General features: G+C 41.2%; 1 protein-coding gene across 1 annotated transcript in view; it reads right to left on the reverse strand.

Moving 5' to 3' along the window:
• armc3 (armadillo repeat containing 3) overlaps positions 1 to 22,685 on the reverse strand; it is a 149,603-nt gene that overhangs the window by 65,145 nt on the left and 61,773 nt on the right. Inside the window, exons 8-10 of the mRNA XM_048606892.1 lie at positions 19,415 to 19,598; positions 11,490 to 11,642; positions 11,261 to 11,369 (exon numbers count right to left, since the gene is read on the reverse strand). Coding sequence (XP_048462849.1) covers positions 11,261 to 11,369; positions 11,490 to 11,642; positions 19,415 to 19,598 — 446 coding nt within the window. The remainder of the gene's footprint in view (positions 1 to 11,260; positions 11,370 to 11,489; positions 11,643 to 19,414; positions 19,599 to 22,685) is intronic.

Here is a 22,685-nt window from a genome sequence, read left to right on the forward strand (position 1 = left end):
AAACGTCAGCTTTCCTGCTCCTCTGATGCTGCTTGGCCTGCTGTGTTCATCCAGCTCTACACCTTGTTGTCTCATACAAGTACAAGTTATTGCTGGGGGGGCGGGGGGCGGCGGAATGTTACCTTCTTATACATCTCAATTAAATTTTTATTTATATATCTCATTGTTGTGAAAATATCATGTATTTACAGGATTTCTCTGATCTGTATAGGTGTTCCATGGGTTCAGCAAAACATCAGTTTCCTATCCCCAATGTGAATATATTGTATCGTTGTCTTTCATTTCATTGAATTAAAAGCTCCACCTCTTTCAGTACTGTAGTCAGCACTGCTACCTCACAGCACCAGGGACTTGGGTTTGATTCCACCCTTGGGCGATTGTCTGTGTGGAGTTTGCACATTCTCCCCATGTCTGCATGGGTTTCCTCCGGGTGCTCCCGTTTCCGCCCACAGTCCAAAGATGTGGCCATTCCAAATTGCTCTTGGTGTTCACGGATGTGTAAATTAGGTGGGCTATAGGGGGATGGGTCTGGGTGGGATGCTCTGAGGTTTGGTGTGGACTTGTCGGGCCAAAGGGCCTGCTTCCACACTGTAGGGATTCTACGATATACATCACTGAAGCATGCTTTGCTGGAAAAATGCTAATTCATTAATGAACACAGTTAAAAAAATCATTTTCAAAATAAACTTAAAATGTAAGCAGCCTTCTTGAAAACATATATTGAGTACAAATTTAATATTCATAAGAAAGAGAAGGGTTGAGAAACAATCACTCGGCTCAATGAATTTCATTTCTCCTAAGTCTAGTAGAGATACTTATATTCTCTATTGGCTGAGCCAGAACAAGTTCAACGGGCTGAATGGCCTACTCCTGTTCCTACATTCCTATGTCCTTGTACTCTCATTGGACAATTACTCCTAGGGAGCAGTGGGAGAGACAGACTGAGGAGCACAATGGGATCATAAGTATACTGGTGAGGGTGATGAAGCTGGTAAATTAAGTAAGGGGCTGTGTAAGGCTAAGGGTGGGCATGGGGATGTGGCTGAGTGTTGGCTCTGGGGGAAACAAAGGAAGGTGAAGGGGAATCATGAATTACAGGGGAGACTGAAATATGTCAGATGGGATGTCAGAAGAAAGAAGATGTTCTACAATGATGTAGAGAAAGTGTAGATTTTAGTGACAGTATTCAGGTTGGAGGAATCCAAAGAAAAATTTACATGCAACATTCTTTCTTCATTTGGGTAAATATGGTTAAAATAAAAAAGGAGGGGCCTGAGGTCTGGTTGTGAGAGTTTCTGAAGAGCTTAAAACACAAAATTTGTGTGAAGCAAAACCAAACCAAAATAAAACACATTGAGCACTCAGTTAAGGACTGTATACTGAAATGAAGCACTTGATGCAGCAAAGAGGTTAACAGGGTCTAGTTACTTATAACATCAACATCAAAACCAGGTTGCATAAAATGCATACAATATTGAGCTAAAGGACAACTGACATTGAACAACATTGATCGTCGTGGTGAGAGAGTTGACCTACGTGAAGCCGTGTAGGACTATTCACTGGTCTGGGTATCTTCAATCTCATGTATACAAGGAGAAAGCTGTAATAAATGCTGTTGATCACAAGACAGGGGATAATGAAGGCCACTAAGAGTCAGAGTGAGCTACATTCCACATGCATGAAATGCACTATAATGCTCAAGGCTGCAAATTCCTTACATATGGCTGAATGAGGAAGAGGGTAAGCAATCATGGGTCATTTAAAATGAGGGTGGCCAGATAAGGGCCTAAAGGTTAGGCTTACTTTGGTAAATTCTCAAAAGGAAACCAAACCTCTCCTGTATTTGTTTACAGCATCTTACTTCAGCTAAACCCAACAGTTGAATTAAATTTAGTCCATCTACAGAGAAAGAAGAGGAGAAGATGAAGGTATACTCAGTGTCAATTCCATCTGAGATCCAAGGCTTATGGGGCTCCAGCTGAACTGAGCTTGAAGTGGGGAATTCGGGTCTTCAGCGTTGCTGAGCAATGTACTGCAAGAGGATTTACCGAAGGCTGCACAGCTACCTACAGATGAGTGAATGCTAATACTGCAGGCATTTTTGCATGACTAGGGATGCCATCACCCACATCTTCCATATCCTGTAGAAAGATCTGCAGCCACACATGTGGGGGAAAACACCATGCCTGTTGTGCTGAAGACAAGAGAACTGAACCTCCTCACCATCAACTCCATTCAGGGTTTATCCAGGGAACTTGTGCGGTACCTCTCAATCAATTTGTGCAGTCAATCCATGTCACAGAAAGCCAAGCTGCCCAAGATTCACATTTCAGGCTTTTCTGGGTTCCCTCAAATATAAGGCGCCATCGACTACACACATGTGGCACTTATTACTCCATTTCATCCTCCAGCCTGATTGCTGAACAGGAAGAGATTTCACTCCCTCAAATCCGGCTTGTTTGCGACCATACAGAACAATTTCTACAAGTTTTCACTCACTATCCAGGATGGTATCATGATGCTTACATTCTGCACAACTGCCATGTACCACAAATGTTGACTCTTTCAAAGGGTTTGCTCATGAGGGAATAAGGTGTACCCCCAGAGGCATGTCTAATGACCCCAGTGCTCCTGTTGAGTCGTCCAGGCAATGGAAGCACATCTTCAGGAAACCATTGTCTGTTCAATTATGGTCCTAGTAAATGCATAGGCAGCATTGTACTGCTGCCCAGAATCAACTTGGGGATTATGCACTGGGGTCATTAGACATGCCCCAGGGGTTACCCCTTGGAGTCTTAGAATTGTAGAGTCCTACAGCACAGAAACAGACCCTTCAGACCAACTTGTTCATGCTGACCAGATATCCAAGATAAATCTAGTCCCATTTATCAGCATTTGACCCATATCCCTCTAAATTCTTCTTATTCATACATCCATCCAAATGCCTTTTAAATGTTGTAATCATACCAGCCTCCACCACTCCTCTGGCAGTTCATTCCATACACGTACCACCCTCTGCATGAAAACGTTGCCCCTTAGCTCCCTTTTAAACCTTTTCCCTCTCACCTTAAACCTGTGCCCTCTAGTTTTGGACTCCCCTACCCTTGGGAAAAGACCTAGACTATTCAGCCCAGCCATGCCCTCATGATTTTATAAATTTCTATAAGGTCACTAAGACAGGCATATCCACCCCAACTCCGTCTGAGCACATTGATACTTAATGTGTACGTTCTTCTCTTGCAGAAGGACAGGCACATCAAGACAATATTACTTGTATTCAAAGATAAAAATTGAGATGTCAATCCTCAGAGCTGCAAATGTCTGTTTTTGTACAGGTAAGAAGAATATGATTTAAGGCATCTGAGGATTCGGGGTCCTGAATGAATGAACATATGAACATAAGCAATAGAAGCAGGAGTAGGCCATCTGGCCCCTTATGCCTGCTCCACCGTTCAATAAGATCATGGCTAATCTTTTTGTGGACTCAGCTCCACTGACCCACCTGCTCACCCTAATCCTTAATTTCTTTACTGTTCAAAAATCTAACTAACTTTTTCTTAAAAACATTCAATGAGTTAACTTCAACTGCTTCATTGGGCAGGGAATTCCAGATTCACAACCCTTTGGGAGAAGAAGTTCCTCCTCAACTCAGTCCCAAATCTTCTCCCCCTTATTTTGAGGCTCTGCCCCCTAGTTCTAGTTTCACCCACCAGTGGAAACAACCTCCCTGTTTCTATCTTATCTATTCCCTTCATAATTTTATATGCTTCCATATGATCCCCCCTTCATTCTTCTAAACTCCCAATAAATATAATTCTAGACTATGCAGCCTTTCCTCATAAGCCAATCCTCTCAACTCTGGAATCAACCTGGTGAACTTTCTCTGTACCCTCTCCAGTGCCAGTACATCCTTTCTCAAGATCAAAAATACATAATACTCCAGGTGTGGCCTCACCAGCACTCTATACACCTGCAGCATAACCTCCCTACTTTTAAACTCCATCCCTTCAGCAATGAAGGACAATATTCCATTTGCATTCCTAATTATCTACTGCACCCACAAACCATTTTTTTTGTGATTCATGCACAAGGACACCCAGATCTCTCTGCACAGCAGCATACTGCATTTTTTCACCATTTAAATAATAGTCCATTTTGCTGTTATTCCTACCAAAATGGATGACCTCACATACTCCAACTGCCAGACCCTGGTCCACTCACTTAACCTATCTATATCCCTTTGCAGGCTTTCAGTGTCCTCTACACACTTTACTCTACCACTCATCTTAATGTCATCTGCGAACTTTGATACACTATACTTGGTCCCCAACTCCAAATCATCTGACCCCTGGTGCACACCACTAGCCACTGATCTCCAATCAGAAATAACACTCATTGATCACCTTTCTGTTAGTTAACCGATCCTCTATCCATGCTAATACATTACCTGTAACACCATAATGCTGTACAAAAAGTTGCTGGAAAAGCTCAGCAGGACTGGCATCACTTGTGAAGGAAAAAACAGTTAACGTTTTGGGTCCAGTGATCCTTCTCAGAACAGTTCTGAGGAAGGGTCACCGGACCCGAAACGTTAACTCTGTTTTTTCCTTCACAGATGTTGCCAGAGCTGCTGAGCTTTGCCAGCAACTTTGTTTTTGTTCCTGATTCACAGCATCCGCAGTTCTTTCGGTTTTTATTTAACATAATGCTGTAACTTGTAATGGTGCTTCTGTTTTGTCAAAGAGTTACAGTAAGTGAAAGTAAATAAATCATGATGGCTGTGCCTGTGGTATCTCTGGGCTGATCCGAACAAAGCCACTTTTTAAGGTTGTGCCCTTGTCCCATGCGACATTTTGGTGAAAGTTCATCAGATGTGTAAATTCTCGTAGTTCTGATGAAATGTCAGTGACATGATGGTGTCTGAACAGCTAAGCATTGTAGCTCCTTTTATGTTTTAACTGTGAATGTGATCCAATGTGTGACAGCCAGGACCATCCATGGTGTAGGTAGTGCAACAATAGTAGCTCTAGTTAACTGATTATTATATAGTATCCATGAGGTATCTGATAGAAATGCCTGGTGCCCAATCTTCTGCAATAACAGTCCTCTGCAGTAGCAAACTTACAATGCTAACTCAGACTTATAAAGGCATGAAGTATTGAGTAGACACTGACATTTACTCTGGTGGAGCACAGCAGATCATTCATCTTTTCTGGCATTGGAGCCACGTTCTCTTGAGCAGGCACTGCTCTCCATAGTGAACTCAGTCCAGGCTGCCCTTGTCAGTTGTGTAGACCACCTGCTGCCATTCCACAGAAATAGTACAACCCGTCTCTCCCAGACAGCCTGCATAAGAACATCTAGGAAGTTGTCACTGAAGCATGGGCACTTTCTGTCTCAGACAACTCCATAGTAAGTGAGGATAATCAACACAGGTTGACAATCACTCCTATTTTGTGAAGTGGTGTCTGGGTGCCTTTGAAAGGTGTCTGGAGGTTACAGCCCAGGAGGTCCCAGTGGGTTTCAGAAGTTTCTACTATTAAGATATGGCAGTCTACTACACATGCATATTAGCTAAGAAGAACATTATCATGAAACAGCTGTTATGATCCCAGTTAGTGATAATACTGGACAAGTCAGATTCCACAGTGAAATCTGGCTAGACATGTTATTAGTTTAATATTTATAGCTGGTTATTGTGGTGATTAGTCACCGGAAGTATTTACATGAGGCTGTCAATGTTATTTAACAAAAGAACAAGTTCATTACATGAATGAAAAAAATGACAGTTTAGAACAATCTTAAGATAAACAGAAAAAATAAAAATTCAAACCTTTTTGCCAGTAATATCTTTTATGGACAATCAACCATGTCATCCTTTCTTGACTTTAAATGTCTTATTCAACACACGCGCACACACACAAATTAACAAATTCTTTGACTTTAGAGAAGACATAAGAGAAATTCAGCCCTTCTCCGTTAACTGATAAAAAAAATTAAAAACTTCTTCCAGCCTGAAGACTTCCATAAACTCATTGCTCTTTTGCTGGTATGAATTGCTTTCTTCTGAACAAAACCTATTAGATGTCCTGACTATCTGTTTGTCCATAACTCATAAAACTCAATTTTTTAACCATTCAGCAATTAATTTCTCATGTACTTATCTCGGTGAAACTGGGCTAGTAATCCAGAGCCCCTGGCTAATGTTCTGGGGGAAATTCGTTCAAATCTCTCATCATGGCAAATGGTGAAATTTGAATTACGTTTTTTCAAAGGTCAGCTTTCTGATGATGATGTAACATTGCCAGTTGTTGTAAAAACAAACCCACCTAATTTAATAATATACTTTAGAGCTGGAAATCTGGTATTCTTACCTAATCTGGCCTACACGTGACTCCAAACTCACAGCAATATGGTTCACTTTTAACTGCCCTCTGGACACTTAGGGATAGACAAAAAATACTGGCCTAGTCAGCAATAAACACGTACCATGAATGAATTTTTAAAAATTAGCTTCAGTCGCATGCTTTCTTGGAAATCACATTTGAATTCACTGTTCAGAGATAACTTTCTGACTTCTTTAAAAAAAGGAATCTTCACAGAACTAAAACCGAAAACCTATTTACCTCAACTTTAAAATCCAAATTCCCAAAATGATAATGAAATATACCTTCATCACGCAGTCCAATCCAGCTGTGAATGCAAGGACCTCCTACTTTTAGGCTCAAAGCCACACTTTGTCTTAAAAAGACAAGATTCCACCCAAGGTATTAATCAGTCACAATGTAACTCATTGTTGGAACAAGCTCAAGGTGCTGAATAGCCGAATTATGTTTATACATGAATCAACCTTTGTCTGTTTTACTATTCTTTGAATTGCACAGCAGTTCTGAGTCTCACCTGAAATCTCAAACCATGCATAGGATTCTTACATTTTTAAATAGTATGAAGTACATTAACAAAGTTGTTTACAAGTGAAGGAGTTCAGTACATTGTCCTTTCACTTTTGGAAGCAAAATTTAAATTTAAGCTGTTGACTAAGTTTGGGGACTTTAAACATTGCACTGCATGGACATAGACTCAAAGTACAATTTTTTCATAACACATATACAACAGCAACTGGAGCCATAAATGAAGGAATTCATACTGATGTAATGGAAAATATTCTTCTGCAGTTGTGATTAGGGTTTCTGTTAGCCCACTGTGGTTAGAACTTTAGAAACTGAAAGTCTGGAGTTTTGCTGTGGTAACACTAGTGCAGCACAGCAAGACATCTGTGTGTGTTTCTGCACATAAAGCCACATATCATATCTCAAATTATGCAGATAAGATTATTAATTTGACCTAGGCAGGTATCTTTTTCTGTAAAGGCACTAAGGCAGTTTTACTAGTCTACCAGCAGATGGCAGTGCACCCCATAACCATTCTGCTAGTCTAAGAGAAAATAGAAGTCATTTTTTTTAGCTCTTAAAGCAGCCACAGGGCATTTAATTAAACATAACTGTCCACCACTGGGATCGATTTTTGATGTCTAAGCAAGGTCAACAGGGGAGGTAGTGGAAGCAGATAGGATAGTGACTTTTAAAGGGCGTCTTGACAAATACATGAATAGGATGGGAATAGAGGGATACGGTCCCCGGAAGGGTAGGGTGTTTTACTTGTGACGGGCAGCATGTCGGTGGAGGCTTGGGGGGGGCCAAAGGGCCTGTTCCCGTGCTGTAATTTTCTTTGTTCTTTGTACTTCAAAAATGACAGTAATCAGGCAAAGCCAACATGGCTTGGTGAAAAAGAAGTCATATTCCAAAGAAGTTCTCTTTGTAAATCAACAAAAATCCCAATCACAATTTAAAATGGGGGAAATAGGCAAAATTTGGACAGTAGCTCAGAAACTCCGATGTGGAGACAGGCAGAAAATGTGCCTTTCCATCACTGAAATTCACATGGCACTTCAAACTCAGAGTAGAACCTCAGCAGATCTAGCCCAAATTCTTATCTCCACCTCTCATTAGAATTCTACTTCTCTAATCTCTTCCAGTTTAGGGCTTTCAATCCTTACTTTGCATTTTATCTTAATTCATGTTAACATTGTGGCATTGAAATTATGATGTGCATTCTTAAATAAAATGCTTTTTTCCTTTAAATCTTCTTCAACAAATAACTGCAGACAAAAGAATTTCAGATAGATTAAATATTTTGTAGATTGACATTTACAGAGTACAAACTTTGATGTTGCAAAATGGGTAATGGTTCCATTACTTATAGATTCATAGAATTCATTGTTTTTACAGTACAGAATGAGGTCATTTGACCCATCATGTCTGTACCAGACTCCTGGAAGAGCTACCTAGCTTGTCCTATTCTCCTCAGCCTTCTAAATTCATCATTTTTAAATACATATCCAACTCTCTTTTGAAAGGTCATATTGAATTCACCTCAATATAGTGTGGAGCTGGAGGAACACAGCAGTCAGGCAGCATCAGAGGAGCAGGAAAGTTGACATTTCAAGTCAGGACCCTTCATCAGGAGGGGAAAGGGATCTGGGAAATAAATAGAGAGAGGAGGGGTGGGGCTGGGGGAAGGCAGGTCGGATGGTGATAGGTGGATACAGGTAGGGGGTAGTGGGGATTGGTCAGTGGGAGGGGTGGGCGGATAGGTGGGAAAGAAGGTGGACAGGTCGTCTCAGGTAAAGGAGGTGAGGATGAGAGGGAGGGTTGCACATGGGATGAGGCCAGGGGTGGGGAGATTTTGAAACTGGTGAATTCTATGTTCAGGCCATCGGGTTGTAGGCTCCCAAGATGGAATATGAGATGTTGTTCCTCCAGTTTGCCTGTGGCTTCATTGCCCTCAAGGAGGCCCAGGGTGGACATGTCGGCAAGGGAGTGGGAGGAGAAGTTGAAATGGCTGGCAACCGAAAGGTGTTGTTGATTATAGCATACAGAGCACAGATGTTCCGCGAATCAGTCCCCAAGTCTGAACTTAGTCTCACCAATGTACAGGAGACCACATCGGGAGCAACAGATATAGTAGACCAGGTTGGAGGGTGTACAGGTGAACCCACGGTCGGATTTGGAAAGTTTGTCTTGAGCCTTGAATGGAGGTGAGGGGTGAGGTGTAGGGGCAGGTGTAGCATCTCCTGCGGTTGCAGGGAAAGGTGCCGGGTGTGGTGGAGCCAGTGGGGTTGATGGGGAATGTGGAGCGGAAGAGGAAGTTGCAGAGTGAGCGGTCCCTACAAAAGGCGGATAGGGGTGGGGAGGGAAATATCTCTTTGGTGGTGGGGTTGGATTGTAGGTGGCAGAAGTGGCGGAGAACGATGTGCTGGATGCGGAGGTTGGTGGGGTGGTATGTGAGGACCAGGGAGACTCTGTCCTTATTTTTGTTGGGGGAGGGGGTTTGAGGGCAGAAGTGTCGGAAATGCAAGAGATGGGGTAGAGGGCATTATGGATCAATGGAGGGGGGAGGTTGCGGACCTTGAAATAGGAGGACATCTGGGATGTCAGGGAGTTCAATGTTCCATCTTGGGAGCAGATGCGGCAGAGGCGGAGGAATTGGGAGTAAGGGATCACATTCTTGCAGGAGGGTGGGTGAGAAGAGGTGTAGTCAGGGTAGCTATGGGAGTCGGTGAGTTTGAAATGGATGTTGGTGCTGAGACGGTTACTGGAGATGGAGACAGAGATGTACAGGAAGGGGAGGGAGGTATCGGAGATGGTCCAGGTGAATTTGAGGTTGGGGTGAAAGGTATTGGTAAAGTTGGTGAACTGTTCAAGCTCCTCATAGGAGCACAAGACAGCGCGAATACGGTCATCAATGTAGCAGAGAAAGAGGTGAGGGATGGTGCCAGTGTAACAGTGGAAGAGGGACTGTTCCATGTATCCTACGAAGAGGCAGGCATAGCTCGGACCCATACAGGTGCCTATAGCCACACCTTTAGTTTGTAGGATGTGGGAGGAGTTGAAGGAAAAGTGTTGAGGGTAAAGACAAGTTCCGTTAAGCAGATGAGGGTGTCAGTGAAGGGGCACTGGTTGGGCCTGCGGGAGAGGAAGAAGCAGGGGGCTTTTAGGCCATCTGCATGGGGGATACAAGTGTATAGGAACTGGATGTCTATGGTGAAGATGAGGTGTGAGGGGCAAGGGAATTGAAAGTCTTGGATGAGGTGGAATCTGCCTCCACCACTCTGCCAGGCACCATATTTCGAATCGTAACAACTTTCTGAGTAAAGAAGTTTCTCCTCATTTCACTGCTAGCTCTCGTGCTGACAATCTTGAAATTATGACCCCCTAGTTACTGACATATCAATCAGTGGAAATGAAATATCCTTCTTCACAGTGTCATAATTGTTCAAAATTATGAACAGCTCAATAAGGTCACTTCTAAACTTTCTCTGCTCTAAGGAGAATAAGCTCAATTTCCCTAATCTTTCTGTGTATCTAAATACCCTCATTCCTGGCATCATTCTAGTAAATTGCCTTTGCACGTTCTCCAGGGTTTTAATATTTGTCCTTTAAATTAGGTGCTCAGAACTAAACACAATACTCTAAATGTGGTTTGACCAATTGTTTGTAAAGATATAACATCACTTCCTTGTTTTTATACTGTATGCTCCTATTTACAAACACACAGAGCCTATAAGCCTTCTTACGAACTATTTCAAATTTCCTGGCCATCTTTAGAGAATCATGCACATGAACCCTAATGTCCCTCTGCTCCTGTACTCCTTCAAAGTTGTACCATTGTGTCTGTATTGACTCCATATTTCTTCTTCCAAAATGCACTACCTCACATTTCTCTGCATTGAAATTCATCTGCCAGGAGTCTGCCTTTTGGCCATTTTGTCAATGTCCCTTTGTAGTCACTCGGCCTCATCCTCACAATTCACTATTCTCCCTAGCTTAGTATCTTCTGCAAGTGTAGAGGTTTTGCCTTCAACATCTATCTCCAAATTGTTTATATAAATTAGAAAAATGCAAGAGCCCCAACACTGGTCCCTGGGAAAAACGCTTTCAATTCAAACCCATCTGAGAAGAGCCATCCATATCTAACCTCCATTTCCTACCTTTTAGCCAACTTTTAATCCATGCTGCCAAGGACCCATCAATCCCAAACATTTCTAATTTGCTAACCAACCTGACCTGTGACACCATATCAAATGCTTTCAGTAAGTTATCACCAATATTCCTCTTCCAACGAACAGAAAATTTACAGAGCAAAATCTACAAAATAAACTCAAGTGCATAGTAAGCATAGGATTAATAATGAATGTTACCTGGCATTGCTGGAATTAGCAGTTGTTAAATTTGCTAGAGCTAATGCAGCAGCTTCTCTCATTTCCACATTGTCACTTGTTAGCAGTGGAACTATCTGAAAAATAGCTTCTGCAAAAAATATATTAGAAATCTATTTTCAACTTTGTATCATCTAGTTGGCTATTAAATGTTTGCTATTCACGGAATGAAAATTTAACTAAAGAATGATATTAAATCATTCATGCTTACCTTCTGTTCTGAAAGCCTCTTTGCTAGAGTCAGATGCACACATAACTGACACAGCTTCACAGGCAGCTATTTTGACTGCATCGTTATTGATTCCTAAAAGCATCACCAATACTTTTTCCAAACCTTCCTGATGGAAAATGTTTCTGGTTTCACCTTATATTATTGAGAAAGAAACCAATGTGAAGTTTCAAAAAATAAAAAAAAATCTTAGTATAATAGATGAAATGAAAAAATGACTGAGTAAATAAAACATATAAAATGCTGAAAACTTTGAGAATAACATCTTAATCTTAATATACCATACATCACTTTTAATTCACCCACACATAAGGTATTCACATCTTTTGGCTTGTTGAAAAGTTAATAAAATCCATAGCAAATTTGCTGAGCAATCCAGTAAATTTCAACCTACCATACCTTCACTAACTTTTTTTATGTCTACAACCTTCCATGCTTCGGTTTGAAATTTCTGCACACTTTGCAAAAGACCACATATTGTTACTATCAACAAGATTCAATCAACTTTACATAAGTTAATTAAGGAAAATAAAATATATTTCACGTGATGTACATGTCTTGAATTTAGAGGAGTGTTCTTCAAGTAAAAGCAGGCAACTGTCTCCATATTGGCTAGAATTTCTTATTTTTCTTGAAGACTTATAGTGACACAAACACAGTCAGCCAAAGTTCACTGTGATCACTAACACAACAAAACCAGCATCTGTAATAAGGCAATGACTAGCCAAAGCAAACTGAAATCATCCATAAAATGGAAACATACATCTACAGAAATCACATGCTCCAGAGTGATTTCAAGGCTGTATTGCAAACCTGAAAAATCGAATGATAGAATAAAACAGCACAGAGGGAGGTCATTTAGCTACAGCCTACCATTTTTAATGTCATGTGGATTGCTTGAGTAAATTATTGACAATAACTCCCAAATATCCATAATTCTGAAAATTGTAGGTTAAAACTATTATTATTGCATTTGCAGTTCGGATCTTACAGGCTTGTTGCCAAGCAATACAACACTTATAAAGACCTGTTATTTGTAGAGGACAGGAAACCATGGGGCCCAACTTTCAAAGCAGTTACTACTTCACAGGATTGCTTGTGAAATGTGTTTTGCAGGAAGTGGTCCTTGGGGAGTTTATATAGTCACGTGGTATTTCCAACGTTATTATTTGCCAAACTCAAAATCTAAAGGAGCAATCCGAAGAAAGTAAAGATGCTCTTGAAGCACAGATTTTGCTCTATGACCCTCTATTTTAGATGACCTAACTAAACTGCAACATGCCCACATTAGGGAAAGTTTGATAATATTGCCTATTAATCTTGCTGGAAATCTATGTAGTAATGCAATTCTTAATTTGGAAACTGAGGGGAAATTCCCCATTGATTAGGCCAGCCCCCCAAACACAAACGAAAATGGTTGTGATTATGGGAGGCTAACCATCTGAGCCCCAAGACATTGCTGTTGGGATTTCTCAGAATTAGCTTCAATTATCTTCAACTTCTTCATCAGTGCTCCCCTCCCCCCATAAAACTATCACAGGTGGGGAAATCCTTTGAGAATTGCAGTATTCAGCAATGTTTGCAACTCCTTGGACATCAAAGCAGACCGTGCCTACATGCAGCTTCACCTGAACAACATTCAGGCTTGGGCTGATAATGGGAAGTAACAAGTGCCATGTACAGAAGTGCCAAGGCAATGATCATCTCCAAACAGGGAAAATAAAAATCAGCATTTCTCTTTAACATTCAATAGCATCAGTGGTACTGAAAGCCCACAGTAACACTCTGGGAGTTAACATTGACCAGAAACTTAATTGCACCAGTTGTTTGAATGCTGCGATTTCAAGAGCAGGTCAGAAGCTGGGAATTATGTGACGAGTAACTCACCTCTAAATGACCCAGATCTGCTCAGTATCAACATGATGTATGTCAGGAGGGTGATGGAATCATTTTCACCTGCCTGATGATTCAAATAATACTCAAGAAGCTCCACACAATCAACAGCAAAACAGTCCATTTCATTGGTGCCCTATGAACCACATTAAACATTCACTCCCTCCAAAAATAGCACATAGTGGCAGCAGGCCCAGTTATAGCAATCACTTGCCTTTCCAAAGGATTCCCAGTGATTACATCCCTCCTCAAAGCTGCTTTTGGCACCACTGATTGCTATGCATAGAACTTCAGAGTCACTGCATATGCATGCAGCCGTGCAGTTTGGAGGGAACGTTACCCACAACTGAAACAATGGCCGGCTTGCCAATCCCACAGTTGAAAATTTGGCCCATTTAGTCTATCTGCGGAGGTTTACAAAATCTTGAGCTCATCCACATAACTTATTGTGCCTTCTAAATTAACTTGGATAAGCAATTCTCTATTCCATTATTCAAGGCATTAACTTGATCTAATAGTGCTGATTCATCCCAAACTCCACCTGTCATATCCTACTAACCACAGAACTTGCCCTTTACTATTACTGGAAAGAAAGACATATTGCCAAAGCTTTTCATCATGCTTGCACAGGATGAATGCAAGAATGTCAAATTTTAAACACTCACAATAAATTAGACTATAGAGGAGGTGTTTTCCTTGGTTAGCAAGTAGACTATAACTAGATGAGGCTTTGCCATACAGAAAGCAATGGAGAACTATAAGCTACTCAAGCTTCTAGATAATTATTTACTAAGTGCAAAGCTTGAATCTAGTCCTTTTGTTTGTAGCGTATCTGTCCCTGAATTCGAAAATATATTGTTTCTAGCAGACATAATTTATTAAATTTGTTGTTAGGGTAAATATTAGCATGCTTAGGATTGTTCAGCAAGGGCTTCCCAATTGCAGATGCATATCTAACAATGGATGGTTCCTTTTAGGTTTAGTGTACAGTACTCTGCCTGTTACAAACAGTTAGAGGAACATGTTGTTAGATTCAATCACCAATTGTTAACAATTACAAGCTGTGTATCTGCCATCACATCAGCACTAAAACTCATACACAACGTTGTTCAATTGAGTTGTAAGAGAACATCTGTTTGAAATTGCAGCAGCACCCTCATGGTGGAAAGTACCACCAGCAACACCTTTACATAGTAGGACTGTAAAATGGTTTGCTTAATCTGTTGTTCAAATTTCTGAGACTTTCCTTTATTCCTATTCACAGCCTCCAATCTCCCAACCAATTAATAATTATTGTCACATTAGTTATCTCCAATTACATGCTCTTTCAAATTTATAAATATTGTTTTCTTTGGGAGATATGATATTATCAAACACCATTGAAAAGTCCACATGAATAGCTTACTTATAGACATACCTCTATTTAATTTCCCGATGATCTTAAAATATCTAACTAGTCAGACATGATCTACTCTTCACAGATCCATATACGCTCTCTTTAATCAGTTCATGTTTACTCTAATCAACTCACATTTGTTGTCCACAGCTCTTGCTAAATTGATCAGCCTGTAGTTACCTAAATTTTCCTTCCCTCTCTTCTGAAATAATGGAATTTCATTTGAAATTAGATCTTCAATAGCAATGACTTAATTCAAAAGTGAACGCAAAGATGGACAGTTTTTTTTGATCCACTGCAGAGTCCACAAGATTGGCACTTTGCGGGTCAAATGATTCAGAAAAGTGGTTGGCAAGATGAGCAATTGCTAGTGAGGATATTTCACCTTGATAAGACTATATTGATTGATTGATTAATTGATTGTCATGTGTACCGAAGTACAGTTTACGAGCAGTACAGGCGGATCATAGTAAACAAGGATGCACAGATCAAAAAAATTTAGTCAGAGGAATACAGGTTACATTGCACAGAATGTGCGCGAAGCGAGATCAATGTTAGCAAGAACAGCATTATTTGAGGCTAGAGAGAGTCCATTCATCAGTCTAATAACGGCCTGGAAGAAGCTGTTCCAGAACCTGCTCGTGCATGATTTCAGGTTCTACCTGATGGAAGAGGTTATAGGAGATCATTACTGGGGTGCAATGGGTCTTTGATGATGTTGGCAGCCTTTCGTGGCAGTGAACCGTGTATATTGTGAATTGAATTGTATCAAATTCTTTTGAATTCTTTGAAGAGGTGGCCAAACACGTGGATGAAGGTAGAGCAGTGGATGTGATATACATGGATTTAAGTAAGGCGTTTGATAAGGTTCCCCATGGTAGGCTCATGCAGAAGGTAAAGAGGCATGGGATAGGGGGAAATGTGGCAGATTGGATTCAGAATTGGCTGACCCTTAGAAGACGGAAAATATTCAACATGGTGCTCAGATACGAGTGGTGTACCACAAGGATCTGTTCTGGGTCCTCTTCTTTTTGTGATTTTTGTAAGTGATTCGGATGAAGGAGTGGAAGGGTGGATTAGTAAGTTCGCGGACGATACGAAGGTGGGTCGCGTTGTGGACAGTGTGGAGGGCTGTTCTAGGATACAAAGGGACATTGATAGGATGCAGAGCTGGGCTGAGAAGTGGCAGATGGAGTTTAACCCTGAAAAGTGTGAGGTGATTCATTTTAGAAGGACAAACTTGAAAGCAGAATACAGGGCTAACGAAAGGATTCTTGGCAGTGTGGAGGAGCAGAGGGATCTCAGGGATCATGTCCACAGTTCCCTGAAAGCTGCCACCCAGGTGGATAGAGTCGTTAAGAAGGCTTATGGTGTGTTAGCTTTCATTAATAGAGGGATTGAGTTCAAGAGCCGTGAAGTTATGCTCCAGCTATACAAAAGCCTGGTTCGGCCACATCTGGGGTATTGTGTCCAGTTCTGGTCGCCTCATTAGAGGAAAGATGTGGAAGCGTTGGAAAAGGTGCAGAGGAGATTTACCAGGATGTTGCCTGGAATGGAGGGAAGGTCTTACAAAGAAAGGTTGAGAGAGCTAGGGCTTTTCTCTTTAGAACGACGAAGGATGAGAGGTGACTTGATAGAGGTGTACAAAATGATCAGAGGTATAGATAGAGTGGACAGCCAGAGACTTTTTCCTAGGGTGGAGGTAGCTATTATGAGGGGGCATAGTCTTAAAGTGAGTGGAGGTAGATATAGGGGAGACGTCAGAGGTAGGTTCTTTACTCAGAGAGTGGTTGGGGTGTGGAATGCATTGCCGGAGAGGGTAGTGGAGTTGGCTTCATTAGGGGCATTTAAGCAGCTATTAGATAGACATATGGATGATAGTATAAGGTAGGGGTGGAGGTTAGATAGACCTTAGGATTAGGGTAAAAGTTCGGCACAACATCGTGGGCCAAAGGGCCTGTACTGTGCTGTACTGTTCTATGCTCTATGTTCTAAATGGAGTCCATGGATGGGAGGTTGGCTTCCGTGATTGTCTGGGCTGTGCACACCACCTCCTGTAGTTTCTTACGGTCCTTGGCAGAGCAGTTGCCATACCAGGCCGTTATGTGCCCAGACAGTATGCTTTCAATGGTGCATCTGTACAAGTATCCTTATGGACATGCCAAATTTCCTGAGCCGCCTGAGAAGAGGCATTGTTGTGCCTCCTTGACTGTTGCATCTACGTGGGAAGTCCAGGACAGGTTGTCGGTTATTGTCACTCCAAGGAACTTGACACTCTCCATCCTCTCAACTTCAGTTCCGTTGATGTAGATAAGGGCATATTCTCCTTTCTTTCTGAAGTCAATGATCAGTTCTTTAGTTTTGCCAACGTTGAGAGGGAGGTTGTTTTCATTGCACATATCACCTTTAAAAGCTGATATCCTTGCAGGCTATGAGACCTTAGTTATGAGTGGGATAAAAGTGTCTGAAATGGTAAAAGCTAAAGTGACATGACTGAATAACAAGTAGTAGGCAAGTGATAAGGGCTCAACAGAAAAAGAGGGAGATATAAGTAATAGGTTCAGCTAAAATGTGCATGTGAATGTCTGCAGTGGGAATTCAGGTTACATCAGCATGGAAAAGATTAGTTGAGATAAATTGGGGATATGGAGAAGAATATGAGAAGGTTACAGTTAAACTCTGAACCTGTGGTTGAATTAAGTTATGATGTGGAGTTAACATAGATTGAGAACAGTCAGCATGAAGAATTGATGACCTTGTATCCAGGTTTGGAAACAACCGTAAAAGACTGTTAAAACATGTTTGCATCCAATTTTAAAAATTCTTTCTTCAGCAGTAATATTCTCCTTTAATTGAATAAATGTCAGCAGCAACAGCACATAATTACCAATACTCTTCTTTATTTCTAATAAAGAGAAAGAGATAGCTAACACAGAACAATACCAGACTTAAATGGTCAATGTGGAGGACTGATTGCTCATATTCTCTTGAATGTAGAAGACTACGGAATGATCCAATTGAGTAATTTAAAATGTTAAATGGAATTGACAGGGTAGACACAGAGAAATAATTTCTTGGTGGAAGAATCAAAAAGAAAGGTACATAAATTTAAACGTAGAGCTAGCTATTCAAAAGAAAATAAGGAACCTTTCCATATAAAAATAGTAGTAGAAATGTGGGATATTTTTACTCAAAAGGTTTTGGTACTGGGATAGTCTGAACTTTCCAAATAGATATAGACCATAAGACCATGAGATGTAGGAGCAGGAGTAGGCCATTTAGCTCATCAAAATGTTCCACCATTTGATCATGGCCGATATGTTTCTCAACGACATTCCCCTGCCTTCTCCTCATAACCTTTGATCCCTTTGTTAATCCAGAACCTATCTATTTCTGTCGTTATTCAATGAATTGGCCTCCACAGCTTTCTGTGGCAATGAGTTCCACAGATTAACAACCCTTAGGCTGAAGAAATTCCTCCTCATCTCAGTTCTAAACGCTTATCCCTTCACTATGATGCTGTGCCCTTAGGCCCCACTCTTTCCTATTAGTGGAAACATCTTCTCAACATCCACTCTATTCAGGCCCTTCAATATTCGGCAAGTTTCAATGAGATCCCCCCTCATTCTAAACTCCATTCAGTACAGACCCAGAGTCCTCAACCATTCCTCATATGACAATCATTTCATCCCCAGGATCATTCTTGTAAACCTCCTGTGGAACTCTCCAACATCAGCACATCTTTCCTTAGATATGGGGCCCAAAACTGCTCACAATATTCCAAATGCAGTCTGACCACAGTCTCAGCAATACATCTCTGCTCTTGTATTCTAGTCCTCTTGAAATGAATGCCAACATTGCACATGCCTTCCTAACTGGCAAATGAACCTCTTTATTAATTCCTGAACTAGAACTCCTAAGTCCCTTTGTGCTTCAGATTTCTGAAAACTAGCTCAGAAAATAGTCTACACCTCTATTCTTCCCACCCAAGGGCATAACCTCACACTTCCCCACATTGTATTCCATCTGCAACTTGTTTGCTCACTCTCCTGGCATGTCCAAGTCCAACTGCTGCCCCTCTGCCACTTCAACACTACCTAACCCTCCAGCTATCTTTATGCCATCTGCAAACTAAACAACAATGCTCTCATCCTTCATCCAGATTGTCAATAGAATGTTTTTGGTAAGGGTATGAAAGAATATGGAATGGAGTACAGGTCACCCGTGAGTAATTTGAATAAGGGGGCAGACTCAAGGCAGTCAATGGGGTACACCTTTTCCTAATTTTCCGATGTCCTTTCATATGGCAATTCAGTTTCAATTCTGCAGTTAGCAGTTGTTTATTCCCTCTCCCGGAGTAAATGATTCTAGAAGAACTGTTACGTTGTGGACTAACACCGTAAGTGATTCTACTACATAGCATTATTTAATTTTCATACAAAAATATACTGTACTATAATATGCATATAAGCAAAGTAGAATTAATTGTATTATATTTACTTGAGTTTTAGGAATTGTCTTAGTCTTTAAGTTTTAGAAGTAAATTACAACTTATAAAAATTTCATATTGGTAATAATTCACTTTAAATAAATTTGGTAAAATTAAGTTCTAACATACTGTTACGAGCTGATCTTGTTATTGCATTAGTTGCATGCCTCTGTGCTTCAGGAAACGAGGATGTAGCTAGAAATAACAAAAACTTTTCCAAAGCTCCTGATTCACGGATAATCGTAACATTTTGTGCCTCTTCCAGACAGTTCGCCAGGACATGCAATACATCTGCATGAAGATCACTAAATTCCTAGAAGAAAAAAAATCGCAATCACATATAAATAAAATATCCAATCAGTATTAACCACTGTTAAAAATTCTTATCATCATATAACATTATCAATAATAAATTGTCAAAAATTTCTTTCATAAATGTCTTTGGTTCAGAATAACAAATATTAAATTTCATTGAATCAAGCAAAGCAAACTCCAGCAGAGATAATAATTACCTGTAACTGGAAGTAAATTTTAATTGCATGACATGATTTTACACTCCTATCCACTGGTCATAGAAATTGACCAATAAACTGGTGTATACCACAGTAAGTTGAAAAAAAAACCCGATTTTAAAGTTGGCCGTTGAACTATGAGCACATGCTTCATCTGAATTGTGCAACCATCCGTGTGACAAAAAAAAATCCAAGTTGGGTACAATTTAATTACAGACTCATATGCACCTAACCCTAATTATCCAAATCAAGTGTCTCTGAAAGGGGTAATACCACTAAAATTTCAGTGAGACACTATTTTAATAAGACCATAAGACCATACGACACCTGTCGACACCTGGGCAGGACTGGAACCGATGTCCTAGGGGCTGCTTTTGTTAATGCTGTTGGGGAGGGTTTAAGCTAATGTGGCAGGGGGTTGGGAACCAAATGAGAAGGTTAGTGGATAGTAAGGAGGTAGTAACTATGCCTGTAAGGAACAAGATAATTAAGTCAGTGTGACTAAGGGGAAGAGTAGGCAGAGAGCAGATGATGAACGCAAAAGGACAGGTGGTCTGAGGTGCATTTGTTTTAATGTGAGAAGTGTCGTAGGTAAGGCAGATGAACTTAGGGCTTGGATTAATACCTGGGAGTATGATGTTGTTGCTATTACTGAGACTTGGTTGAGGGAAGGGCAAGATTGGCAACTAAATATCCCAGGATATAGATGCTTCAGGTGGGATAGAGAGGGAGGTAAAAGGGGTGGAGGAGTAGCATTACTTGTCAAAGAGGATATCACAGCTGTGCTGAAGGAGGGCACTATGGAGGACTCGAGCAATGAGGCAATATGGGCAGAGCTCAGAAATAGGAAGGGTGCGGTAACAATGTTGGGACTGTACTACAGGCCTCCCAACAGCAAGCGTGAGATAGAGGCACAAATATGTAGACAGATTATGGAAAGATGCAGGAGCAACAGGGTGGTGGTGATGGGAGATTTTAATTTTCCCAACATTGACTGGGATTCACTTAGTGTTAGGGGTTTAGAGGGAGCAGAATTTGTAAGGAGCATCCAGGAGGGTTTTCCAGAGCAGTATGTAAATAGTCCAACTTGGGAAGGGGCCATATTGGACCTGGTGTTGGGGAATGAGCCTGGCCAGGTGGTTGAAGTTTCAGTAGGGGATTACTTTGGGAATAGTGATCACAATTCCGTAAGTTTTAGAATACTGATGGACAAAGACGAGAGTGGTCCGAAAGGAAGAGTGCTGAATTGGGGGAAGGCCAACTATAGCAAAATTCGACAGGAGCTGGGGAATGTGGATTGGGAGCAGCTGTTTCAGGGTAAATCCACATTTGATATGTGGGAGGCTTTTAAAGAGAGGTTGATTCGAGTGCAGGACAGACATGTCCCTGTGAAAATGAGGGATAGAAAGGGCAAGATTAGGGAACCATGTGAAATTGTGAGACTAGCAAAGAGGAAAAAGGAAGCATACATAAGGTCTAGGCGACTGAAAACAGACGAAGCTTTGGAAGAATATCGGGAAAGTAGGACCAATCTGAAACGAGGAATTAAGAGAGCTAAAAGGGGTCATGAAATATCTTTAGCAAACAGGGTTAAGGAAAATCCCAAAGCCTTTTATTCATATATAAGGAGCAAGAGGGTAACTAGAGAAAGGGTTGGCCCACTCAAGGACAAAGGAGGGAAGTTATGCGAGGAGTCAGGGAAAATGAGTGTGATTTTTAATGAGTACTTTGCATCAGTATTCACTGAGGAGAGGGACATGATGGATGTTGAGGTTAGGGATAGATGTTTGATTACTCTAGGTCAAGTCGGCATAAGGAGGGGGTAAGTGTTGGGTATTCTAAAAGGCATTAGGATGGACAAGTCCCCAGGTCCAGATAGGATCTATCCCAGGTTACTAAGGGAAGCGAGAAAGGAAATAACTGGGGCCTTAACAGATATCTTTGCAGCATCCTTGAGCACGGGTGAGGTCCCGGAGGACTGGAGAATTGCTAATGTTGTCCCCTTGTTTAAGAAGGGTAGCAAGGATAATCCAGGTAATTATAGACCGGTGAGCCTGACGTCAGTGGTGGGGAAGCTGCTGGAGAAGATACTGAGGGATAGGATCTTTTTACATTTGGAAGAAAATGGGCTTATTAGTGATAGATAGCATGGTTTTGTGCAGGGAAGGTCATGTCTTAGCAACTTGATAGAATTCTTTGAGGAAGTGACAAAGTCGGTAGATGAGGGAAGGGCTGTGGATGTCATATACATGGACTTCAGTAAGGCGTTTGATAAGGTTCCCCATGGTAGGCTGATGGAGAAAGTGAAGTCGCATGGGGTCCAGGGTGTACTAGCTAGATGGATAGAGAACTGGCTGGGCAACAGGAGACAGAGAGTTGTAGTGGAAGGGAATTTCTCAAAATGGAGAACTGTGACCAGTGGTGTTCCACAGGGATCCGTGTTGGGACCACTGTTGTTTGTGGTATACATAAATGATCTGGAGAAAGGTATAGATGGTCTGATTAGCAAGTTTGCAGATGACACTAAGATTGGTGGAGTAGCAGATAGTGAAGGGGACTGTCGGAGAATGCAGCAGAATATAGATAGATTGGAGAGTTGGGCGGAGAAATGGCAGATGGAGTTCAATCCAGGCAAATGCGAGGTGATGCGTTTTGGAAGATCCAATTCAAGAGCGAACTATACGGTAAATGGAAAAGCCCTGGGGAAAATTGATGCACAGAGAGATCTGGGTGTTCAGGTCCACTGTACCCTGAAGGTGGTAACGCAGGTCGATAGAGTGGTCAAGAAGGCATACAGCATGCTTTCATTCATCGGACGGCGTATTGAGTACAAGAGTTGGCAGGTCATGTTACAGTTGTATAGGACTTTGGTTCGACCACATTTGGAA

This window comes from Rhincodon typus, chromosome 2 (assembly GCF_021869965.1).
Source record: "Rhincodon typus isolate 14 chromosome 2, sRhiTyp1.1, whole genome shotgun sequence".
Taxonomy (NCBI): domain Eukaryota; kingdom Metazoa; phylum Chordata; class Chondrichthyes; order Orectolobiformes; family Rhincodontidae; genus Rhincodon; species Rhincodon typus.